The 27,413-nt window shown below is 36.6% G+C and overlaps 1 protein-coding gene across 2 annotated transcripts; it reads right to left on the minus strand.

Moving 5' to 3' along the window:
* Positions 1 to 716: 716 nt before the first annotated feature.
* Abd-B (Homeobox protein abdominal B) lies at positions 717 to 27,176 on the minus strand. Of its 2 annotated transcripts, none has more exons than XM_088038238.1 (5): positions 27,117 to 27,176; positions 6,163 to 6,253; positions 5,844 to 5,890; positions 2,256 to 2,999; positions 717 to 1,138 (listed from the first exon to the last, which is right to left on the minus strand). In XM_088038238.1, the coding sequence occupies exons 4-5, from the start codon at positions 2,956 to 2,958 to the stop codon at positions 723 to 725; spliced, it is 1,119 nt and encodes a 372-aa protein (XP_087894364.1). In that variant the 5' UTR covers positions 2,959 to 2,999; positions 5,844 to 5,890; positions 6,163 to 6,253; positions 27,117 to 27,176; the 3' UTR covers positions 717 to 722. The 2 variants fall into 2 exon arrangements, with proteins under 2 accessions (XP_087894364.1, XP_087894362.1); XM_088038236.1 differs by having other exon boundaries at positions 717 to 1,174.
* Positions 27,177 to 27,413: the final 237 nt, after the last annotated feature.

The following is a 27,413-nucleotide window of genomic DNA, read 5'->3' on the forward strand; positions in this document are numbered from 1 at the left end:
ATACAGACACGCGACGAAGAAAACCTATTTCTTAGGTCAGTTAGTACATGTTTAATAGTTAATATTAATAAAATTCGGATTTCTAGAGAAGTTTTTTTTCCAAAATATATTACAGTAGTAAGTGACATTACACCAAGCAATATATTTAGATCAACTAAAAAACTGTCAACGAAAATAAAATTTTTTGCATCAACCGTATACAACAAGCCACAGATTTACAGGTACCTAAATAGTATTTTTTTTATTTATATACATAAAAGGAGATAAAAACTTAAGTAACACAGGGAAATTATGGCTGGTTAGCGTCTATACCTGCAATAATTTACTATACACATTGAACTACAGGCAACATTGATTACATTTTAGAGATTTACCAACGAATTACAATCTATGACAACGACAGTCGACATTTTATGTACAGAAGTCTTACATGCTGCAATATTCATCACGTACAATAATAGGTACAATAAAATCTCGATACCCCAACAACGGGTACGATCGTGCTTCGCACCAAAAAAATTTGCACACGCCCTAATTGTGAAAAAAAGTTTCATCGAGTCCAAAATCACATACCTATCAATATTTCCTAAATAACTCTTTGGCACTGCAAAGAAGCGTTCATTCCAGGGTTGCTTGCGAACAGCCCTCGAACAAAGTCTGACACTCTTTTAAGTGGCCAAGCCGTGATGGTGGCCCAGAACAACCCCGGAGAAAGGCATAGGTCACTGATGGTGCTTTAGACTGCCATTGGCGGCAACGTGGTGGTTCACCACGTGGTGTTGCGCGTGTATGTGATGCGTAGGGTGGTGATGTGTTCCGTGGTGGTTCTGGTTGTTGGTCGCCGCGTTATTATTATTCTGCTGTTGGGCGGCCTGTCGCTGCGAATTCTTCTTGTTCTTCATCCTCCGATTCTGGAACCAGATTTTCACCTGTCGTTCCGTCAAGTTGAGATTGCGCGCCAGCTCCCATCGCTTCTGCTTCGAAACGTAAGCGTTGAACAGGAACTCTTTCTCCAATTCCAGCGTTTGGAATTTCGAGTAGGGCTTGCGTTTCTTTCGGACGGTCACTTGACCCGTCCATTCCAAGGGGTTGCCGCTGGTACCGCAGGGAACGCTTACGCCCATCGAACCCAGCGAACCTGAGGAAAAAAGAGATGGGGATGATCCCCACATCACTGTGAACAATTAAGCAGTCGCTAAAAGGTGCTGGCACCAAGTCGAGATTTTGGTGCGTGGCTCGTCCTGCCGCATCGCGCTCCAGCAGGAATTGTGCGGTGCGTGACAAGTGATAGTCAGCTGTGCAGTCACGTGACGGATGACGTCAGCCGTAGTAACGCGCGGTCGTTAGACGAGGCAATTCCACGTGGAAGAAATTCGAATCGATCATAATTCCGATTGGACGGCGGAGAAAAAAATTCAATCAACTTCTTCGATCAGGTGCGTGCGGAATCGATGTCGTAAACGATAACGATAATAACAATTGAAAATTGATCGCGTAATGCGAATGTGCCATTAGCGGGAGGAAATGAATGGTCGTGAATGCAGACAGTTGGCACTACTGCCGACGTTGTAGCACTTTTACTATGTAATAAAACTGACCTAGACAATAAAAGAGTTTAAAAATCTTCAATGAATTATTAGTTGCGATTACGTTAGTTAGGAAATATTTTGCATTTTACAACTTGCATTCTTTGTTTACCCATCGTGAGGGGATTTACATATTTCGGTAATAAAATGGTTGTAAATTTTCGATCGGGGTCAATAGCCACCTTGCCGTCCGTCCGTCCGTCGTGGGCACAGGTTTCTCGGATGTGTTATCGTAACCGGAGCTCGTTCACCCTAAGTGATAACAAGATAGGGGAAAGCACCCTCGCTGAGAATATACTCGGCTTTAGGCCTGTTTGTGCCATCTAGTGACACACATATTCATCACTGGGCCAAAGACGAGATCCGCGCCAAATGCTCTCTTATTAGATCGAGAAGATATTTTTAGGTGTTATTGTGTTCCATGATTTTTGTGCGGCAATGAACGAACGCGTTCTTCTTCTTTCTGTTTTGCTCCGTGCAATAAAACGTTTATTGGTTCGAGTGTGAAAAAAATCCGAGTAAACATATTTAGGCAGTATAAACGACACAGCTGACCATCTATTGCTTCTGCGCAGACAAGTGTTGAGAAGAGTTTGAAAGTGTCGAAAACCGCGTGTTAAAAGTGAATTTTGGAGCGAGATGTGCGAGAGCGAGGCAGTGTGTGCTCACCTGGTGGAGGGTACGGTGTGGAGGGAACAGGTTCAGGCCCGTAATTTCTGAGTCCGTAGCCTCCGTCGTGGGCGTGGGCGAAGCCGGCGCTTTCTGCGACCATGGCGGCGGCGGCGGCGACTCGCCCCCGATCATCGGCTGGCGTGAGATACGGGACGGCCTGGTGTGGGTCCACGTGGTGCCTGGAGGCGGTGGAATATGCTGAATAGTTACACCACGAAGACGAGGAGAATCCCTGGTGGCAGGACGAGACCGAAGGGTCGCTGGGTCCCGCCGAGACACTCGAATACTTATAGTCGGGGGTGGCGGCGGCCGCGGTTGCAGCTGGTGACCAGAAGGAGAGGGCGGCTTTTCGCGAATCGCGACCGGCAGCGGGATCGGCGAGATTGTAATATGTGGGGGCATTTGGGTATTGGTGGACAGCGGGTTCGAAGTGGTTGTCTGGTGGAGAGTAGTTCCACGGTTGCCCGTGGTGGCGGATGACGCCCGGTTCGGCGCACTCTCCATAGGCCACGCGTTTGGCGGGGATGTGCAGCGGCGCCGAGCCGCTGTTGCTGGTGACGCTAGCTGGAGACGAGCTTGAGGTGGCGGAGGTGGTGGCAGGCGGTGCCGCCGGACTCGTCATACCGCTGCTGCTGATGGGGGTGGCGGCACTTTGCGGTGCCGGCGGCGGACTTTCTTCGTAGATGCCGCCGTTCATCATCGACCACCACGTCACCCCGGCGGAAGTCCCCGCTCCGGTGGCTGGGGAGGATCCGGGGGGATGCACATGGTCGTACAGGGTGGGCGCGGCGCACGCCACGGGGTCCGCGATGGTGAGGATGATGGTCGCGAGAGGCAATCACACCATTGAGAGGGGGGCGCGGGGTCGCAGACCAGTCACACGGACGTTCGAGGACGACAGCGAATATGGAAAAAAATAAAGACACCCAGATGAGCCCAGATTCATCAACACTGTCCCATCACAAGCCACACTTCAGGTGCAATGCACAACAACAACAAGCTTTTACGAGCCGTAAATTAATTTATTGGTGCTCGTAACTTTTCCTCGATGTTGGAACACTTTTATCTTTAACTTTTCTTGGAGCCCCCGTCGAGCGGACCCCCCATAAATCAGACGCTTTACAATGAATGCTTTGACACATCTAAAGTGGCGGACACAAGACCAGCTCAATTAGTGCGGTTTGCTCCTTTCGAATTTTCTTTTACAACTTCGCGAGCAGATCGCGATGTGACATGAGCACTCGTACTGACAGCACAGTACAGGTTGCAAACACATACTGAAGTCTTTGAGTATCTCGCGTAAAACACCGTCGGCTCGGATCGGGAACGCGCGTGCGATCTAGCGGCTATCGCCACAATATACTTCCACAACCAAGCTCAGACGTACGTCTTCTTCAAATCGTTCTCCGGGTCTACGCTTCGTGATCGCTCCAATTTCGTTGATTATCCCGCACGCACGCTCTTATTAGACTCCCTTTACTCTTCTGGAAATTTTGCCGAGCTCTGAATATATTTAAACTATTTTTTATGGGGATTTTATTCCCAAAAATTTAAGCCCTTTATTTGTTCTTGGCGAATGAAAATATATCAAAAACGCAGATCGAGCAATTTCCCGGAGACGCCCCCGTCTTAAAACCCTTCTCGCGATCTTATCGCCGAAATTGAACGACCAAATCTACCTGCGACGGAGGATTTCCCCTCATTGATCAAAATTTATAAAACAAATCCACACGATGGGACTTTTCTCTTATAAATGGACATCAACAATGGAAACGACACTTGTTAAGCCGTTAAAATTGGACACGGGCAGAAGTCATAAAAGTTCAGGTATAGGGGATGTTTTATTGAAGAGCTGTCACTTTAACATGATAAAATCACCATGATACCACCGAATTACGTAATTTATTTAATTTCCGACAAGGGGATGCTCTCAATAAACCTGCCACGACACATTTTCCATTTTATAACCATATTTATCGGGGTTAATTAAAGAAAGCACGCAGCGAGATTTTTCAACCCACTAAACAGCATTTTTTAGAAATTTGTCTGCATTTTCTCGATATTATCACAAACTTGTCTAGCTGATATAATAAATGCCTTCTTCCATTAACTTGTCAGCAGTTTAGGGTCCTTATGCTGGCTTCACACAAAGAGGGCTACACAAGTCAAACTTTTCCAACTGCGGCGGTTTATGTTGCCAAGAAATGAATCATGAGATTAATAAGCTGCTGAGACTACAACGAAAAAAGGAGGAAGCTGCTCAATTTTAATGGATTTTTGACAGCACCAGGCTGAGCATCATGCATACTAACTAGTTGTCATAAATATTAAGTATTTAAGTGCATTGAAACCGACGCTTTACCCTAAAAAATTAATACGTCAAAATTAAGCCAGCAAATATACGAGTGAATAAAGTAGAATTAAATTTTGTTCTTAGTCAATTTTTCTTTCTTAAAAAATATTAATAATAGTCTTTGGTCCAAAATTCTAAACAAACAACAATAGAAAATTGTTCAACAATAACAGCAGCTGATAAACAATTTTTTGTATTAATAAATGTGTACATAATTTTTTTTTCTAGTTTAGTTGTTTTTCCAGTCATTCAATTTTATAGAAAATTACGTAATAAGCTGATGCACATTTTCCCAGAATGACTAGCAAAACTCTCATTTTTCTGCCCACTAATGCACCTTCAAGATGAATGTATTTCTGTAGACATAAATTAATAAACAATACGCATATTTTTTCGGTCTGATTGTTCCAACATTGGCATTGTACCGCACTAGCGATTTTTATTTTATTAAAGTCATAACTCGGCTGCCAAACAACAATGTTTCAATTTTACACATTGTTTAACCAGAAATATAAAACGTTGTCAATTAATTTTCGTTGCGTGCCCAACCCTGACTTTCTGCTCTCAAACTTTCCCTAATTAACCCTAACACGCGTCGAGCGATAATCCCGAATTTTGATAACTTTATCATCGATCGAATCGCGCGCCTCCACCCCCAAGAACAACAATTGTTGTCCTTCCGCATTTCCTCCCCATTATAAGAATTTTCGTCCAATAAAGTCGGATTATTATTGACATTGAGTGAATTAGGTTTTTATTTCATGACCGGAGCGATTGATCAGGTAATTTTGCTTTTCTGTGATATTGGCACAGGGCCAGCAACTGATATGGTTTGTAGGTTGGAATGGCGCATCTCTCCGCCCCACTGTCGGGGTGTGAGCTAACACTGCGGAGCGGCGCCCGTCACTAACTATATATTGGATGGAGCCCCATTCGTTGCGCTACGTTGGCCGCCATCAGCTTGTATGGAAATGTTCCAAAGCTTCGGACAGATTGCACACCAGAAAAGATAAAATTCACGATAGAGCTTTCATGTATTAAATATAGCACCAGAGTTGTGGCTTGTTTGTGTGATGGGCGGCGAGATAGGGACGGTATTTCTAAAGAATACAATTAGAAGGGAAAAGAGAAAGGAGAAATGCAAGCAAAAAATAACGTCGGCAACTTTTTTGTTTGCTCTGCACTTTTCGGCCTCGTTTCTCAATTTCTAATTGCACTTAAACAATATGTACCTTGGTGAAACGTTGCCAGAGTCGACCCAGGAAACACTCTCGAGAGTCTGTGAAAAACAAATCGGTTAATGCGCCTTCCTCCTCAAAACAGAGCTCAATTCAAATAAATACGTCTTCCGGTATAGAAAGTTAATAAAAGCAATCCAACAAAGCGCGTCTTATCTTAACAATATTAATCAGAATTACGAAGATTTGGGCGGAAACTGTAAGCCTCCTCCAAACAGTAATCTTGCGTCTTTTGCGAAAGTCACGTCGAAAATAAACGTCAAGATGGAGAGAATTTTGTCACGTCTCTAATTTTTAGATTTATTTACTTCACCTGCTAGACAACTCGAAGGGATGAAGAACTCTTTCCACGTCCCCGAACAGCTTGAAGCATTGGATTTAACCTCCGGAAAGAAACACGAAGCCTGAAAAAAATTAGATTAATAAAAAAAAAGTCACCTTCCACCCCAATTATCTTTCCCCCAAATAAAAAATATAACTGCAGGAGCAAGAAAGCCAAACTTTTCCTATCATTGTTTCCGCCGTTGACTTTGGAAGTAATCAGAGTTTATGGAGACATCTTAGCAGAGATAAAGACCAACTGAACCGGAACTATTTCATTTCGTTGGGGACCTTCACCACAAATATCAATTATAAGCCAACCCTGATAATACCTAAAGCAAAGGGACGGCCCTTTTATATCACGACATTTCGTGATTCTTTTCTGAGGCAAATGCTTCCAGCGGCGAACGAGAAGACCCAAATTAACTTAATTTCGCTCTCTCCTGCTGTAAAAATTTACTGGGTCTGTGTATTTTACAACATTGCTGTTGAGTTTAAATTTAATAATTCAGATAGAAATTTAATTTAGTCTTTTCACCCTTTCGGGAAATTAGAGCCGCTGGGAAAGCAGTTTTGCCGAAGATGATCCTGCCAAGAATTTATTCGAAATAAAGTGTCCGTTCAAGGCGGCGCGTAATTATTTAATATCCGAGACCTTTGGACAATTTCGGTCCATTTCATTTTGGGCAAAAGTAACGGTTTTTGCGGTTGAGAGGTGACGATATAAATAACATAGGATCTGTCAGACCAGTTCGTTTTATTGTTATATGTAAGTGAGAGCTAACACGAGAAAGCTTTCGACCGCTGGGGCGCTGAAAACGGAAATTGAACTTGCAAAGTCCCCTCGGAAGAGTGCACATATTTTTTTGATCGGACATTGTTGAAAATAACAATGTTTTGATTTTATGCATGGATGTTTTTACGACGCATATGCGCTTATTGAAATTGTTTTTCCGAGATTGCGTATGGAAATATTTCCATTCGCTAAATTGATTTTTTATTGTGAGGAGGAAGTTGATGGAATTAAATCGAGGCGCAGAGCGAATCGCGAGCTTTTGCATAAGAAATTTGATGCCGACATGGCTGCTTTGAATTTTTCTTCTTGTTGAAGGAAATGAGATTTTTTTATATTTGAACAAAGCTCGTTTTTATGCATCGCCAAAAGCGGCCGTTGTTGCAAAAACTGCAATCAGATCTCCCCACCTGTCCGCCATCGCTGCACCTGCATTATTCTTGTTTTATGACCGAAAGGTGTTCCAGATTCCTGCATGGTCATTTTTGCATATGGCCGTAATGAGGGTCCGAACCTGTCCGTCGTTAAAGATAACCAATCTTGAAAAATGTGTTTATTTTTTGGTGCCGGCTTTTAAATCTTGGTAGAAAAAGCTTTTCGAGGGAGTGCGAATGGTATAAAATCCAAGTGGAGTAGATTGAAGTCAGGCAAGCAAAGGCACTTAGAGAGATCTGCACAAGAGCCACCATTTTACGATTAAATCTTATTCCGGACCAGACTTGGCATAACAAGACGAGTGCTTCTGGGAATATTAAACTCTTCAATTTCTTGATGGGGGAAGATGGTCAGTTTTTTGGGTGCATAATCATTTTAATCGCCACCATAAGGTCGCATAAAAACGTATTTCTGCCAAGTAATGCAGTTACATAATATATTTCATGCAGTTTATGTATGACTCTTTACAGCAACATATGCATTTTATACGCCATTGTAAAGTCAATATCTATTGATTTTAAATAACGTTTTATCCTCCTCCGTGACGCGAAGGGCGAAATAATGATCTAATTGAAAAGCGAGTTAAGAAAAAATGGGCTTTCCGTGCGGAAAATTTGGCTGAAGCTTCCAATAATTTATTCAACACCTGTTTGTTTATCGGTCATAAAAACGCTAATAAATTCAGCCAGTGACAAAGCCACCTTAAATCAAGCTCCTATTTACAATATTGTCATTTAACTGCGATTATGTCTAATGTTTTCAGATGTTAAGAGCTTTCGCTACCGAAGAGGAATACAGTATTAAGTTGGATGGGAACGCCTCGAAAGGTTGTAGACGTTTGCTGAATGCAAAGCGGGGATTTAGGAAAGCGTCAAGGATTTGGTAGGATCTGAACGTTTTCAGTTTATGGAAGGTAGCTTCCTGCGCACGCGATAACTTTGCTACGGAAATGGAGCCTTTCTCTCACTGATCGAAGCAGGTATTCTCTCATTCCTATTTATTTCAAAAACAACAAAAGAATCTCAAGTGGGATTTAGCTAGAAAACTCACGACTCAATCACGTGTTTAGATGACAACTAATTAAAGAGCTTCATGTGGGAGTTGGGAATTTAATTTTGGATACGAGGGATTTTTGAATTTCCGTCGAGAACTTTGATAGGACGAGATTAGGTAGCAGTAAAAGGACGACGTTCGCACGTAACGAGGTAGTTGATCTGACACTGAAGAGGAATTTAAGAGGAAAACATTCAAAGGGTTGAAAATAGTTTAAGAGAATCGACTTTGCGAATATCTGCACAATACAGAACTCATCTAATTTTAATACTTCTAGGTACTTTGTCGACTTCAAGTTGGAACTATTCCAGATTAAACTAAAATTTAAATAGACTGGAATTTACAAAAATTGGTTTTACTACGTGCACTGGCATCCATGTTTTATCAATTCTAACGTTTGCTGACTACTAATATCAAAAATTTTACGATTATTTACTGTCTCCGGGCGTAGGATTGTTCTCAATGAAAAACTTTTTAGTCTGTATGCAAATTTTTACACATAAATCTTAAGTTTATAATGTAAATCTGAAATTAATAACATCATAATTTTCGCAGAATGATTTTGATGAAAATGAGAATTAGTTATGAATATGATAAACATTTGATATTCATGGTAAAAACCGTTTTTGTCAAATTAAATTCTCGAAAACGTTAGAATTTTTTATTGCTGCAAATTTTTGATTAAAATGAGATAAAATGCCAATAAACAACTTTTTATTATTTCAGTTATTATATAACTATGTTTAACATTTGGTTAAAATCGCTGATTTTACGTATATTTATTTACATTGACACAAAAATGTTAAACCAAACGTAAAAATGCACATTTTTGTTTAAATTTTCCATTTTTTAGGCCGCCATTAGTAGTTTAAGTTTCCAACAAGAATTAATTTGCTCTACTTTTCCAATGTCACTTTTTGTTTTAAGAAGCAACTTTTACTAATTTTTTCCAGTACAAATCTGGTCGAATTCCGGGAATGAATTTTTTCTCGCAATTAAGAAACTCACAGCACGAGTTAATTGTTTTCCGAGTAATTTGTGTCCAATTTCATAATCAAGGCCACTAAATGTCCTTAACTCTTAATTAGCGCCAATTAATTATTCCAACTACTTTTTTATCCAAATTGGTATGAATTTCAAAATTTATGTAATCTGATTGTGGAGATTTTCATTTGTTTTTGTCTATTGAAATAGAAAGCCTCTGAAAGCATCCAAGGCACGCTTAAAGCACTTTAAATTCGATTTATTTTTGGCTGCAAGAGAAAAATGCACGTCTAAACTGTAATTAAAATATAAGATGTCCCCGCAGGTGATTACGGTAGTCAAAGTCTTTTTATCTAAACGAGCGAGACCACACATGAATTTCAATTAATTTTAATTATGAATCAAGCTCGAATATTTGAATTAATTATGAAATTTTTTCTAATGAGTCCCCGCATGCGTCCTTTGTTGTCGAATAATAAATAGTTTGAATAATTACGGCCGCTTATGGTACACTTAACACTGGGCTTTAAGCGATATTAAATTATCTCGTAGCTTCATCTGCCAAGAACATATTAAGTTTGGTTAGTTACCCTCTGCATGTATATAGAACGTAACCCTTTCTCGGGGACAATGACATAAAACAGCGAGAAGATTTCATTGTTCGCTCTTCGTCCCTAAAGGGCAATCTCTTCCTTCATTCTTCCAATCCTTTCTGCAATAAAATACAGGCGCTTGCAGACATTTTACATTTCATTAAATGCAATAAGACACGCCCAAAGTCTAATGTGGCGGCGGTGACAAAAGCTCACGTGAAAAAGGCATAATTAAGTTACACAGTGTCAAATAAATCCAGCGGTCCCTAAATAGTTACAGATCGGCTTTTGTGTGAGGAATAATTAAAAGCATATGTGGAAATACAGTTGGAGTTATTTACGATATTTAAACGCACTAAATACAGACCATAACCCCTTGTGGAGCTCTGACGTCTTCTTCTAGCGGCGAACCGCTTTTGAAGTGCGGGAATCCGTCGACATGCATTTTTGCTGGTCCCAACAATGATTTAATTCCTCCATGGCCACTCCAAGTACAAAAAATTATGATTTATGGGATATAAAATTTAAACACTTTAAATAAACCAGAAAAGACCCGATTTGTATGTTTTACAGAGCGTGTAATAAAAGAGCCTCGATCAACGAACAAAAGGGTCCTTGTTTGGAACTTGAGAATAAATATAGCTTGTGGGGAAGCTCCTACCCCTTACGAATACTAAAACGCCATAAAATCGAACATACATATTTCCTTCTATGCTAATTTTTTATTTATATCGATTTCCGTTTACGAAAAACGATCAAATATTTGCGGAAACATCCAAAGAATTCAGGTCACTCAAAGAGTCTCTTTACATTCGTTTCCTTTCATGAAACATGATTTGTTGTTCTTCCATTTTAATTACGGATTATTTATTCGTTGTGCGCTCTTCTAGTTTATTTTTATTCCTTACTCATCGTTTGCAAACTAATAATAATTAGGTGTACATAACAACGGAGACAGATGTTTTGTGCTTTAGGAGCTCTCACGAGTCATTAATTGTTTGGAAAAAACATGTGCTAAGATCAAAGGAGTTTGCAGAAACCACGAAATTCGCGGATTTTCCGTGAAAAGCGGAAATATTTTTCGAAAACTTTATTAAATTTTTATGCAAATACGTGTGAGGTCATAAGACAATGCTGTGTTGAATTACATAATTGTAGTACTAAAGTTAATTATTTCTTACATTGTTGCCGATTACAGAAAGGAATTATTTATAAAAGTGACATAAAGATCTTGAAATTTTGCCTTCATTTCTAAATATTATGCATTATTTTATTTAGATTTTAATTCATTTGCAGCATAATTAAAGAACATGTCTAATTCTATTAAGCCTTTAACTCTTATAAAAGTATATACAGGCTGTTTTTAAAATACACTATAAAAAATTAAACACGGTCTTTCGCAGCCTGAAGGAACTCAATTGACAATTTTTTATTTTTTTTTAACGATATAAAAGAAAACTCCTTTAACCACTTACTTGGAAAACTACTGATGAAAATATCCACCTAAAAGAACAAACCTTGAATTGTTGCTAAGTAATCAAGATTAAATTCTTTAATCCAGTGGCGAATTGGAAATTTTGATTAAATATTTGATTAATAATTTTATCTCGAAAACGAAAAGACTTCTTTTTACCTACAACATTTTTTGTCAATTAATTTTATTTGTCTTCACCAATTACCGTGTTTTGTTTGGTAGTGTATTTTAAAAACACCCTGTACACGTTTTGACGTTTTTCTCATAAACTACAAAAGATGAGAATTTGAAATTTTAGGAACAAAAAAAAGCGAATGAGACAAATCGAATGACAATATTTACTTACATATTCGTGACACTTATGCCGAAAGTAGAAGTTAACTTGCTTATTTAAAAGTTAGAAAAAATTTTACAAAAAAATGACAAAGAAATCACATTTTGTGCTTATTTCAAAACAGATAAATCTGCAATTAAAATTTCAAAATTATTAGTTTGTACTCTTAAAATTAATTTTTTCATTATTTTTATTTATTATATTTTGTAATCGTATTTAAATAATAAAAGGCTGTAGATTCACAATATCAAATAGTGCGTTAACGATTAAAGACAAATTTACTCAATAATGTGTAAGTATTAAAAAATTGGAAAAAAAATGCAATTGCATCCTTAACAATAATTGAGAAAATTCGAAACATTCTTAAAGAATTATGAGTTAGAATTGAACTATGTGCTAAAACAGGTAATGGGTCAATCAAATAGTGGAAATTGGTTTGAGTTAAGGAACAAATTTCATTCCATTTCATTCATCCATTTTTTGCAAAATTAAATATAAAAAAGTTCTTCATTATTTTTTGTTTTTTTTCGATTTTAAGAACACAGCTTCATAATATTAAAGTTTTAATTAAAGATTTATTTATTTTAAATTAAGCAAAAAATATTATTCCTTTGTCATTTTTTTGTAAAATGAAAAATAACGTTTTTTTTCCTCTTGTGAACTCAATCCGGGGACATACTGTAGAAAATGATCTTGAATTTTCATATAGAATTCAAAAATGCAATAAAATATAGGGTGTTCTATTTAAAATAAGCAAGTTGACTGCTACTTCCGGAATAACCGAAAGTGTCATGTAAATGTAATTTTATTCATTCCATTCGTCTTATCCGCTTACTTCTGTCCCCAAAATTTGAAATTCTTATCATTAGCATTTTCTGAGAAAAAAACAGTAAAAGGTTAAAAAAATTAATTTGTAATATTTAGCTACACATAGGGGCCGGCAACACTCCCAAAATTGTCGTTAATTTTAAGGATAAAATCTTGAAAATATGCAATTTCTGACGCAAAAATGTATTTTTTATTACCGAATTTTGGCGTGAAAAATAGAAACTGTCGCTTTTGTTTTTCAAAAAGTCAAAAATCGCTAAAATTACACTTTGTAAGCGTCGCGACGACAAACGAACGGTAAAAAAACAAAGTTTTGCATTAGATTGTGGAGCTTAATGTACCATAAGCTTACTCAAAATTGCAAATGTTTATCTTTAAAATTAAAGACGACTTTAGGGGTGAATAATAAGTGTTGTCGCACCCTGCATATTTGTTGTAAACTTTTTAATTTACTATTTCGTCCACTGAAACTCAAATTAAATACAAAGGTCTTGTAACCACAGCATTAGCTAAACCTGCTAACCATGAATCTGCAAAAAAATCACAATTCTAATGGGGCAAAACCACCGAGGATTATCTTTTATTTGGCGCCTAAAAGAAACTAATTTAACGACTGTTAAATTGATTTTAAAAAATATTGGGTCTGATGCAATTAGAAGTAAAATAATTGGCGTGCATTTGCAGACATCGTATAGTGAACCCGTTCCAATTATACATTTACAGTTGCACATGCACGTATAATTCACATGAAATTATCTTAAATTGAATATATTTCCGTCCGAAAATGCATTTTTATCGGTGTTATTCCACGAATCAATAACCATAGAAGTGGACCCATCCGTGAACCCATAAATTATCGATTACTAGGCAACTATCTTGGTGTCTAACCTTCCAGAATCGTCACATTATCTTTATCGGTGCATGTTATTGGTTTGAAAGTGGTCATGATGCATTTTCCCCACTCCCAACTGCAATAGTTGCCGCTTTGACTAGCCTAGACAAGCACCTCCGCGCCATTGCTGGTTTCCTAGTGGGAAATATATTCAGAATGCAATGTGTATTAGTTTAAATAATACAAAACAAATTGTTTATTTATAATTGGGCGAGATTCGCGATCTCTTTCTAAACAAGGAGGTGCGGGACCGGCGAAATTTCGGTGACAGGAGTCGAGCTGCAGGAATTTCACCGGCAAAATCCGGTGGCCGGTGCGGTTTTTCCGGGAGAGTTTGGAAAATGCACCTCTTTTTATTTTTATTTATTATTAAATATTGTTTCAGAGCGTGTTTTTGAACCAAGGGCCGTAAAAAACTCGCTGGATCCTTTCAGATTAAATTTTATTGGAAAATACCTGTTCCAAAAGGCCGAGATTCGCCGCAGTAATGCAATAAAAGATAAGCGTTGCAGTACTAAACTTGCATCGTAATGCACTCGCACGATGCATTCTCAAAACGAGAAAATAAAATCCGATAAGTGCGCCAGCAGTTTTATCAACTTGCTGTATGATCTATTCCTACATACACCGTAGCAGGACTCCAGAGAGGAAGAGAAGGTGCATGTTTATGGCATGTTATTATGGCGTACACATCACATGTTAAGTGACCTCTACATACGGTATTCCAAGTGTTGCGTGCAGAAACTGCATAAACCTGATTGGTGAGTTAGCGCAATTTGCAGGACGAGTTTGTGAAATTCCTGCGTGGCTGCAGGCGGCGAGGTCGAGCACTGCTTCTGTTTTATGGTAATTGGTACGTCATGTTTGTGCCTTAACGAGTTTAATAGTATTCTTTCGCTGGACCAATTGAAGGTCTCGATCATGTCTGCACAAATTCTACCATTCTAGCGCATGTCAGAGTAATTTATAGCAACTCTTGTAAATAAAGTCAAGTGCTATAAAATTCATGTGATTGACCCAGTTAAAACAGTAGCAGCATGTTATATAATTGAATTGATGCGAAAAAGGGATAAAAATCTAGTGAGAGTTTGCTAGACATTTGATTTCGGTTGTAAATTAAGCCAGTTATTGGAAATTCGTGTTTATTAGACGAGTAATGGAAATTAACGAGGCGCAATGATAAGTTTGTAAACAGATTTGCAGGATAATGATCCGTTTAATTGCACAAGAAGAGGTTGAAAGTTCGCAATTTCGAGGCCAATAATATAAAAAATTTCGACAGTTGGGCGCTTCTTTCTCTTCGAACTTCAGTCTATCTCAGTTATCTCAGAATTTCTTTCACGTCTATTTTTTAAATTGCTTAGGTCTAATCTGAAGGGAATTTCAGTTCTACTTTGCTTATGGCAATTGCGAAGTTTCTATAATAAAATATCTCAAAAATCAAAAAAAAAATTTAGATTTTTTTTTAAATCTCCGGAACTATGACAGATACGGTCTTGGCCATCGTTCTTCTCGCGCTTTTTGGGGTCTCACATATCCCAAATTCAAGAATTTATTTTTTTTAGCTCAGAAGGTAGTTACTTCCCAATTAGGGATTTTTTTTTTAATTTTTGAAGCTCCATATTTCCGAAACGATGACAGACAGAAAGATGCGGTTTTTCCCTTCGTTTTCTTTGATCTTGAGCCAATAAGAAGCTCGTGTTAATATCCCGAAGTTACAAATTAAAATTTTTCGAAAAAATTATGTTACAAATCTAGTTAATTCGGTCATGTTCTCTTATTTCAAGTTGATCTTCCGAGGTATGAATCTTCGTTTTCGCCTCGAAACAATTCATTGAAAATCACCCTTAAAAATAGATTTTGGTCAATGTGTTGTTTATTTGTGAAGCAAACTCAAGTTATTTATGTTCATTTAACGAAAAACTTCACGCAGAATCCAAAACTAAACGAATTTTTAACGTACGTCAACAAATAATTGAGTTATGATCGTTTGAATTTTTGGGTTGTCGCCAGACAGCCAAATTTTTCAAGGTTCGAAAGATACGGTTTTCGCTATTGTTTTTCTTGCTATTTTTTAGTTAAGGATACGTTTGAGATTCTGACTTTGTCGAAGAAATTTCATGACTAAAACTATGTCAAATTTCTGAAATCGTTATCACGCTTATTTTTGTGTTGTAGCGCATTTTACGCAAAATTTCACGTACATTCCAAATCCGAGCTCGAAATTCACAAACAATAACAAATAACCGAGTTATGGCCGTTTGAAGTTTCAGATAGTTAACTTTCATTTTTCAAATTTTTAAAGTTAAATATTTGCGGAACTACGACACGGTTTGCGCCATCAATTTTCTCGGCACTTTTTCCTTTAGAATTCGTTTTTAAATACCCAAAATTCCATGGTCGATTTTTTCGCAAAAAACATTTTCGACCCAATTGATGAATTTTTTTAATTTTTTTGTTTTTTGACCGCCACTTGTAAACTATTTGACTTACCGATGTGAGATTTGGTCAGTTAAGAGACCTCGACCTAATCTTTCAATTGATATATAACTCAATAGTATTTCGCCTCAAAAAAAAGTTCTAAATCACCCCAAATAGAACTTTCCAAAACAGTTTTCGATCTCATTTACCTATTTGTAAAGCAAACTCAAGTTAGTTGTGCTCATTTAACGCAAAAATTCACGCGAAATCCAAATGCGAGGAAATTTTTAACGTATGCCAAGACATAATTGAGTTATGGCCGTTTGAATTTTTGGGTTGTGGTCAAAGAGCTACATTTTTAAAAGTTCGAAACCATCTGTACTCGAATCTCGGAAACTACGACAGATCGAAAGAAACGGCTTTCGTCATCGTTTTTTTCGCGATTTTTTTGTTAAGAAAACGATCTTAAATTTACCCGAAATCGAAAATGTCGAAAAAATTTCATGTCTAAAAGTATGTCAAACTACTGCGGTCAATATCTCGCTTATTTTTAAACCAAATTTGCTCATTTTACGCAGAATTTCACGGAGAATCCAAAACAGACCTTTCTCTTCAACTTAGGTTCACAAATAGCCGAGTTAGAAGCGATTAAAGTATGCAGAAATGCAGTTCTCGCCATCGTTTTTCTCGCGGTTTTGTTGCTTTGTGCTGGCAATTACCTCCATAAAAACTCTAGAAAGGACAAGGAAACAGGAACCAACGAATGCAATTCCCTCAGATGTGAGAATGGCAGACAATTTTCCAAGACTTCCGCAATCAACTCCTGACGCATTGCGTATTACATATGCAAACAGTTATTACAAAACAAAGATTTTAAATTAAGTATGGTAATGAAAGGCGGTAATTTCAACGCTACATAGATTTTCTTAATGACAGCCAACACGTCCATTCCAAGATCTCTATCAGATACAAGCCATTTTTATCACTGTGCAGATTTTCAGGATTCTTTCAGACTGGGTGGTACACCCGCCATATTTTTTCGAATAAATGATATTTTCCATCTAAACTAATGGTCCGTGTGATTGTTGTTCCCCAATCTCCAATAAAGAAGTTCCTTAGCTTTCCTAATAAAACTTTTCAACATTTTGTTCGTCGTTCTAAATCGGCAACTTTCTGCGAAGCAGCTCCACGTAAGGAAAAGATGATTACATACACGGATTTCTATTGAAACTTTCGTAATAAAAGCAGCTGACAACACACATGTCTTTCGAATAAAACAGAATCAGTTTTGTACACAGCGCCCCCTGCAGTTCCTCAAGAATAATTGACCCATTTTCCCCAACAAAGGGTGCAGGTTATAATAACGTCGGGGGCTGAAATTATTCAGATTTTTTGCGCCACGAAATAAAGCATTTAAATGCATGGAGAATTTTACAGTTTCCCAGAAGGATTTCACATTTCAGATGCAAAAAATTTAGAAAGTTGCGGTGGTTTTATATAAGTACCTACAAGGGAAATCTTTAGTGTTCTGTATTTCGACGAGGCGTGCACTGGATTCAGGTATGTAAGTTATAAATAACCGGGAATGGGAGCTCGATGGAAACTACTTTGAATTAAATTTATTACGGCGGGCTCGATAAGTGAAGATATGCCGATTTTTCGGTGATTTATGGACGGTTTACGACTTGTTTATCAATTTAATGAAGTTATGTTTACATAACATGGAGACATGGAAGTTCGACTTCACGGGTAGTGCGAGGGGTTGTGTTGTGTCTAGCTATGATAAACAACGACAGGGATTTTTTTTTGGTTGAGAACACTAATTAGTATTTATGCTCAAAGTAGTGCCAACTACTAAACCATCAAATTTTACGGTATTAATTTAATTGTGTTAAGGGTAAACGTCAAATAAACCAAGTGAATTATGCACTCGCAGCTAAAAATAACAGGCGATATCACTCGAAATAAAAACAATTATTTATAGATAACAGTTTGTATGGAATTTGCCGTTTTCGCGACAACAAAACTAAGTATAAAACAAGGCCTTAAGTATGTCACTTTCCTTGAATGCATTGTTGTTGCAGTTTTGAAATGCAAATGGTCAAAGGTAAACACAAAGTTAACCTAATATGAAATGAGACGATGGATTTGCGAATATAATCCAAATCATAAAATTACTTTTACGATCATTTTATGAACAACTTGTCATGTCAGCGGTGGACAACTCCTACTGCTTTCTTTAATGGGGGATAAAGAGATAAGGTTTATATTTAAACCTCTCCATTTTAAAGTCGTGGCATATTGTAGCTCCACTCTAATCCGATTTCGTTCATTACCAGTCTTCCTTTTATTTTATAAAACGCAATAACCCGCCAGAGTCAAACAAGAGCAATGCAACCAAATGCAGACATTTTATTTAAATTTTAATTTAAAACCTTGTCTTTTCCCCATTCCGCATACATAATAAAACTGGCGGCCATTCGTGTCTCGGCAAACTGGATGCAATCGCTGTAAATTAGCATTAGCGTCTACTAACTTCATGCTATTTGTGTCAAAATAAGCCCACGAACCTCTCGCCCTGCCAAGACTTGCCATTTAAGTTGATATTAGCGACATAACTGGACGATATAAGTGCAGCTTATTTGCACAAATAAAATGCAGATACGAGTTTCGAGAATGGAATTCGAAGAGAACGACATCTTGGCGAAACGAAAGATAAGAGGATTGCGTTTGTAAATCAGGGAATTAAGGTCCGAACTTTAAACTGGTTCCCACAGAGATTTCTCCCGAATGGGCACAATTCAAAAAGTTGCCGAATAAAACTAAAAATGAGGAAAATGAGAATTTTTCTCGAGTCCGCGACGTCCGTTGAATAAAAACTGGCAAATTTTCCGCACTTTAATACCAAAACATCAATAATGAAAATCGTGCCAAGAAACCGTTCCACATTCAAAAATTAATGGAATTTTTTACCAAAGCTGTCGGTCACGAGGCATACTTGCGCTTATCAAATTCCCAAGAATTTCTTATCACCACAGCACTTTAAAAATTCAACGCAAAACATCCATGCATATCTGATCAGTCCTCATCTCAAGAGCTTTGTATCCGTCACGCAATTTTTCAATTTTCCCTCCCATTTTTATAGGAATGTCATGGTTAGCAACCATGTGTGCAGCTGCATGGTCCCCTCGTTATATTTGGGATGGAAGAACCGCCAGTAGTATTACATTCTACCAGTATTCTACTTGACGACGCCATTGCAAGTAAACAGCTCAATTCGCCGTCTGCTGTCTCGTGTTGGATAAACAAAATGGTAAGTAAATAAATAGACATTTATAAACTTAGATTATATTAACCAGACCAAAGCATGGCCGAAGTATTTCAAAACAAACTTATTTTTAAAGGGAGACAGGTGACGCTTCCATTTTATCGTGTTTATAGTGGGAGAAATCCGCAAGACATCATCGATTTCAATTTTTCTTTAATTAACAATTCCAATGGCTGTTGGGTAACGCCGATAAATCAAAGAAATAATGAGAGTTGGTAAGAGCAAAACCATTAATATTCTAAACGTTTCTTAATTGCTTTATTAAGAAAAATCACAGATTAATATGCACACACGCCCAGTTCTGTTGAAAGCTCTCGCCAACTATAAAATGGAATAATCTCATTCGGGCATTTTGATATATTTAATAATAAAAAGTTGAATGGCCTCCATAAACTTGTAATTTATCGTAAGAGTTGCATCTATGGAAAGCATTTCGTGTAAATAACTTCTCTCACTTTATGCAGCGCTGCATTTTATCCACACAATTTACAATCACACTCATTTTTACACGCAAAATATAGACACATGTACGATGTGTGTAAAAAATATTACGAATTCAGAACCACTTGTAGCTTAAACACCTGGTTTGCCCATAAAACATTAAAGTTACGACTTTATGATCGATTTAGCAGTAAAGTAGTGGAAGTGTTTATATTCTTAACAAATTACAGCTACTTCATAAAATATCTACTACTTGTTTATTTGGTACTATTTCTTAATTGTTCGAACACTTTTGCTGCCTTTGTTCATTGTTTAAACTTGATGTAAATTTTGGTTGCGCTACTTTGGCGGCCCATCTTCATAGGCGCGTTTGTTTACACCATTCAGTTATGACTGGCGATTAATTAAAAATATTCACAGGTTTGGCACGATGTGGGTTTAAATAAACTTTTTGCGACTAAAATAGTGAGCTCTAAAAAATTTAAATAAATTTAGTCTTGCGACATTGCAACTTAAAGAGCTAACTAAGAAAAACCTAAATTTAAATTTTTAATTTAAAATCTCAAACTGAAAATTTTAATATTCATTTTAACCGGAAATCTTATCGAAATTAGTAATTAAAAAACCCACATAATAACCCAAGTCTAAACTTTATAATTTTTTCGAAATACCAACAGACATAAAATTTAGAGAGCAAACAATACAAATGTACGATTTATTTTTGATTTTCATTTTAGTTAGCAAGATTGCAATTTAATTAATCGCAAAAACGAATTAAAAAATCCCTCGTAACCTCGAATTTTGTAAAAAACGCAATTCATAAATTACTCGAAATTTACTTCCCGTCAAACTCAAGCATTTATGCGCAATTAGTGTCATTTTTTATTGCAAATTACACACAACAATAAAAATTTCTGCTTACTTTCTCTTGAACTTTAAACAAACAGCAACAATAACACGAGCAAAATAATGTAAGTGATCTTTGATTTTTATTGCGCATTTCAGTGTAAGTTATCACCTCCTTTTCAATGCAAGATGCTTTTGCAGGAATATCAAAGTTTCCTCGCGTTTGCTTCCTGCTCTTCGCCCCATAATTCGTGTGCCCCCAAATTAATTAGCAATAAATTTTTAGTTGAGTTTAACCAAATTGGCTTGGAGCAAAGTAATTAGGAAGATCAGCAGTCAGAAAAGTGACGTCAGCAACTTGGGTGGTCGTTTTCAACGGATACGTGAGCTCGCGAGACGTCGAGGGAGGAACAAATTGCAAGTATTAAACTCTGGAAGCGCTTTAACATTCTCAGGGTACTTTTGATACGATATGGACGAAAAAGAATCTCACTTCTAGGTATGTTAATGATTGAACACCGATGACTCTACTAATTTTTTCTTTCCCAGGCTCGTACTTTGTTGTGAAGCTGCATTCCTGCTGGGATTACCCAAGGTGTGTTTCTATTATGTGGATTTTCCTTGAAATTGCATGAGAAACAAATAAAAGAGAAGCGAATCCGTGGTTGCTTTGAAAAAATCCGGTTGCTGCAGGTATGGGAATTGCTAGATATTAAAATACACATCGCATGCTTATACCTACATAAAATGTAATAGGTACATATTGAATTTTCACCTACCCTGCAGGCAAGGTTAGGGTTCAATAAACGAATAAACGGAGTGCATGTTGCCGACTTCAAAACTTAGTTATCAATAGTCTATTGGTGCTTGTCAGGGAACATCCATCATTCATATAAGTGACACAAATGGGAGTCTGCTGTGCAAGAAGTGGGACGGAGAAACGATAAATTGGTTTCCATTTAGAACAATGACAAGGACGAGGAAGCGACAACGCAGAGCTTTTGGTCGACAAATTTCTGGTTTGAAACTAAAATCGTACACAAAATTTCTATCTTTTAAATGTCGCGATTCTGAAAACCTCGCATTTTTTTTTAATTTAAGAAATTCTGAGCAGGAAAATTTAAAAATTCTTACTTTCAGCATTTGGTGCTATCGTCACTTTCTTAACTGCTGATCTTCCTAATTACTTAGCTCCAAGCCAATTTGGTTAAATTCAACTAACAATTTATTGCTAATTATAACTTAAAGGCACACGAATTAGGCACATTAATTATTAATATTATTACTTTGATAAAGTAAGAATTTGGGACGTTGAAAATAAAAAAAAAATCTCTAAAATTAGGTTTACAGTAAAAACTGAAAATTGTTTGTGAAACTGAAACCCCGAAAACCTTCTTAAATTTTTAGAAATCAAGCCCTGATAATGTGAGTAGATATTGAAACTACAAGAAATTCTCGATCCTGACAAGTTTTACTAATCAAACAAATTCAGGATTTGTGTTTCAGAAAAATTTTACTACCATTTGAAGCTTGTCAAGATAAATGAATTGCTCATTTTTTTCCCATCGGTACCCCCTAACAAATTATGAAAACATAATTGGTATTAATTATTGCCGCAATTACGATGACAATTACGAAATTATCCTCTCACATAAAATAAACAACTTCGTTTTCCGTGCTCTATAAAAGCAATTTTCCCAATGACTTGTAAAAATCAACAATTTCAAGGATGTAATAAAGTTAATCTTTGATTTGAATCGCTTGAACTTTGTAATTAGTAATTAATTATGAATTAAGCTGTAATTGTAAGAGATCGATTACCAGAAAATCGAGCTTGTAGAACATACCTTCTACATTAATTACTCGTTGTTTATCAAATGTGTACTTTAGCATTTAGAGCTAACAGCGTCCCAAAAGGTGGTGACGCGTAACGTTCATTAAGTTTAAATGCCTCGAATGCCTTAATTACCTTGCGTTCTTCCACACACTGAAATAGAACAGTTGCCTCGTTAAACGAATTAATGCCGTAAATGCCAGATAGCCAGAATAAAAGTTGCCCTTAACAGCAGTCCGTCTTTTATTTCCCCGCGAATATGACCAAATTTTTTTCTTCTTAAACGTGTTTTTAAAACAAATGTTGTTTCAGTTACTGTAATGACCTCCCGCACCTGCAATGGAAATTGGACTTCTGGAGGAAATTAACCGGAGAGAGCTCGAACCTGCTGCAATTTAATTAAGAAGAGGGAAACTGTTTTGCATTTCAATGGCGGAACGTCCTGTGTACCTATCTATTGTCTGCGGAATATATTTTGAAGAGAAAGCTTACGGGTGTCAAGAGTTGTTTGCATTTTAGAAGAATTGGATTTGTGTTTTACGATAACTGTAACATAATTAGAAAATGGTCGCATGACTGTCGGATATATCGAGTGAAATTAACAATTTCATTTTCTTAATGTTGCTGGATGCGGACGATATCTGATGTAGGTCATCGTTTAAATACTGTACTAGTTTGATTTCGAAACATTTTTTGCAATCACAAAATTGATCTCCGACAAATTATGCAACGGCTATAAATTTTCTTTGCGGGATTGCAAAATGATTCTGGCTCCAAGGACTAGAGCTGAAGAAGCAAAAAAGACATCATTGCAATAAATTTTAAATTACGATAATAACCAGATTTATAGACATTTTCAATTGTGTTATTTTTTCAAACGAATAAATTGCTAAAAATGCAAAAATGTTAAAGGCAATTATAACGGGTGGACAAAAGTAATTATACAGAGTGTCCCAGAACTTATGACCCACAGAGCAAGGGAGGGTGGCAACAGCAATACAGATGGTAAATTTCAAAACAAAAATTGATTAAGATTAAGATTAATAGTTTTCGAGAAAGGATAAAAAATTAACAACCAATCCCGGAAGCTTATTCTAGAGATGGAGTAAAATATCCTAGGCAACGAGAGTGTAATTTTCATCTGACCAATGAATAGTAGTATGTGTCCATAGTTACCGGTTTTCAAATACTGTTCTGCTTCAGGATTGGCTATTGTTTTTTGGTCTTAACTCGATTATTTTTTCTTTCGAAATTTTGGTTCAGAATTGTTGCCTCCATAAGCCTTTATTCTCTGGGTCACGAGTTCTGAGACAAGCTGTATTTTTATTTGTATGCACAATATTTTCGAAATTTTGTACATTACGGACATAATAAATAATTTAGGATTTGACTGAAAATTCAATGAATTCTTTACAGCTTCAAATACAATTTAGATGCTCCAAAGAACAAGAATGATAAGCCAAAAAAATTATAACTAGAATTCAGCTTCAAGCAGTCAGTTCGAATGAAATCTGAAATTAGAAATCTGCAATTTTGAAGTTTGTGGCACCAAAATTTGACGTAAAAGAAGGAAAACTAGTAGATGAATTTTGACGAGAAATACGTATTTATTTTGTCAAGTTAGAAACTCATGTAGTTCGACTAATTAATTTAAATTTTTTGGAAATAGTTTAGACCATGCCAAACTAAAAAAAATCCGGCGAACACAGAGACAGGTTAAAATGTGAATTTAGTAACAGCAATATGTGAATGTTTGTTAAAATTAAAATAAAAAGTTATGCTTGTATGTAGTGAATATTGTAGATTTAATAAAAAACACTAGGTGATTAATAAAAATTAAGTAGCAACTGTTTAAAATTTGTATGACTTTAAACACATTGTAAAATGTCATCAGGTAATATTTATATTCAGTGTTTTTGTTATTTTAACTATAAATTACGCGGAAGCACCCACTCGATTAAAATTCAATTTTCCAAATAATTTTGCAAGTGTTTATGACCTGTTAACCGCATATCTAGATGACAATAAATATTTGTTGTTTTGACCATTAATTATAGAAATTTGTTGTTGTTGTTGCTCCAACTGGAAAAATAAAATATCAGCGTCTGTTCCTTTACCTTTTTATTTACGCTATCGTTAAAAACGAAATTTAATGCTTTCGTTCTATCAAAGCTCCTAAGACTACTCTTCTAATTATTTCCGATGTTTTTAAGACTCATCTCGTCTCGAAACACAAAACCGTTTTATTTTTAGTAGCTTTCAATCTAAATTTCTATTTTCATTCGTTCGCTTCTCAGAATTTACAATTAAAATAAAAATATATTCAAGAGGATCAGTGTGGACTTTTTGTTTGGTTCAAACCATCATCGATCTGCGAAAAGCGCCATCTCTTCGCCGATGTCCCAATTCCTCCGTGTCTACGCATTTGCACGAAAACTGTATTTTAAAATTGAAATATTTCGTTGGAAAAATCTTAATTGTATTTTGTCAGGCGATAAAGCATTAATGTAATAATTTATTATGGCACTAACCAAACCATAAAATCCCATTAAATTAAGACATAAAATTGCAATTATAACAAGAGTGTCATAAATAATAAAATTTTTGTGTTTTGTTTACATCAATTTGGTTTAAATCGCTATAAAAACGGTTTTGGTATGATAATGGTTTTAAACAGCAATTAACCGAGTGATTATTGTACGATAATAAAAGAAATTGGTTATGATCATTGTTCAGAGCTCGTTCCGGTCCGCGATCATTTTTCAATTATCACCGAGATTGCAATGGGAATTAAAATTTTTATTTATTTTTATTGTTGCTACAGGAGCTTTATAACGTGATAAGTGGTTTGTCCAGTAAATCATTAGATTGAAAGATTTCTTGTTAAATTTTGCATAAAATCGCCGAGCCAAAATTCAACATTTGTAATTCGCCCTTCGCCTTACTGTCCGACGTCAGTTTATGGCCTTTTTTGCTCGTTGTTTTTCCTGCTCCTTCCTAGAACTCGCACAAAGCCACATATTCCGAATAGTTTACAATACCCTGTCGTTTAAATGGCAGCCCTTGCATAATCTTGGCATATTCAAAGGGTACTATCAAAAAATATAACCTTCGGAAATGAAAACCCCTGTCGTAAAATAAGGGTGCGGGCGTACGGCGTGTTCAGCATAACAAAGCCTAAATTTAGATACGCTTTTGCTTTTCGCAAAATACCCTTTTACTTTTAGGGCCGAAATCTTATCTCTGTTTTTGCATATGCTCGTCTACGAGCTGGTCCATGACACCCTGGGGCAAACGCTTTTAGTTACTCTGTTAGCTTCACTTCCAGAAAAGTGGATTATGAGTGGCCTAATCGTAATTTATTGCCCAGTTTTTCACGAAAAACAAAATGTGACGGCGGTGGCATTAGCAAGGGTCGTAAAATGAAACCATGAGTGGAAAAAAGAGCTGTTAAACGCTGGTTCTTTGAACTATTAAGGAAAATGTTTAAACAATTTTATGAGCGGTATTTATGGAAAGAATACCCTCGTTTTAAGTCATTATTACTGCTTTTTTGTGGTCAACTTATATAACTTGGCACCCAAATTTGTGCAAAAAGACTTAATTAGTGAGTACAGTAAAATACCCACATTTTTTTAAATAAAACAATAAAATAATGACTAATGGCGGAAAGTTTTATAGTTGCGATAAACCCATTGTGTAAGTACAGTAAATATAACATGAAAAACGTCAAACAGCTACTGGAAAATGTCGTGTTTTTTTCAATAAAAAGTGGTTAAATCGAATCAAATATGCTATCAAATGCATCAGTAGACTATGTTGAAAAAATTTTAGTCGTTTGAAGTTTGAATCCCGAAATTAGAGATGAGCTCTTAATTCTTTATACAGACTGAAATCAAATTAATTGATTTATCACCACTAAAAAATGTCCGTAAATTTCTGAGCTAGTTCCTGAGACAGTAGACATGAAAATTGTTAAATTTTAATTAAACTTCAACTTTTCGGAAATTGCACATTTCATGGAAATTTGAACCACCACGAAAACATTTTTTCAATTCGCCTCAAGTTTATAATAATAATTAATAACCATGATAATACCCACCCAATCAAAGCTCCAAATTTGCACAAATCACTAAATGGTACGAATTTTCATTAATGCTCGAGCTGACAATTTTTGATAGGCTCTATTAAGTTAATGATAAAATTAGTGTAAATTCGGATCTGTAACAAATTGTTTCAGCACATCATTCTAATAATTTACGGCGCATTTATGTGGTCTATAACTCATCATAAATCACGCGCCTTCTTAAGCGTAGTCGAAATAATTCAAGGTGAAATAATTGTCCCTGAGCTTAATAATAACGTGAGTTCATTCCCACGTCCACGAGGTGTATAACCCTAGCCCGTCCATATTTTCACATACCAGAAAAGGCGGTCATTAATTAAAACGTTGATGGAAGAAACATATTCGAGAAAGACAGAATAGACGAGATGCCAGAGAAAATAAAAATATTCCGGGCGAATGCATTAGATAGGATAGTTAATGAAGCCGGTTGACATATACGAGTTCTGAAACCAGAACCGAGCCTGATAAAACCGGCTGTATCAGATAAATATGTCAACAAGGACTCCGCCTTTGCCTTTCCAATTACCGAGATGTGGCCGCAAAAAGAACAAAATGGATACTCACCTAAGATGGCTGGCCAAGCAGATGTGAGATAACTTGCACGACGTCTTCTTTACTCCATGCTTGTTAGTTGGGAGATCTGGAATTTTTCAGATTTTAATTGCGTTCGCTAAATTAGGCTCGTATATCATAGGAGAAGGGAGTTAATAATGCTGTTATTAAGAGCGGCTCGGCAATGATGGGCGGCTTCAATACCACGAAAATTCTGATACTGCCGAGCTATAAAAATCGGGACAGAAGCAAGACCGGTATTTTCAAGCTGGAGAGATCTCTGATAAACTTTATCTGTCTTCGTTGTGA

This window comes from Gnatocerus cornutus, chromosome 6, assembly GCF_029298725.1.
Source record: "Gnatocerus cornutus isolate USDA-ARS CGAHR chromosome 6, icGnaCorn1.1, whole genome shotgun sequence".
NCBI lineage: Eukaryota > Metazoa > Arthropoda > Insecta > Coleoptera > Tenebrionidae > Gnatocerus > Gnatocerus cornutus.

Excerpts from the sequence above, each read along its gene's own strand:
- Abd-B (XM_088038236.1), bottom strand. The coding sequence starts at position 2,958 with ATGATGAACGGCGGCATCTACGAAGAAAGTCCGCCGCCGGCACCGCAA. Across the intron at positions 1,175-2,255 it reads CACACCGTACCCTCCACCAG|TGATGTGGGGATCATCCCCA; the intron begins GTGAGCACACAC and ends AATTGTTCACAG.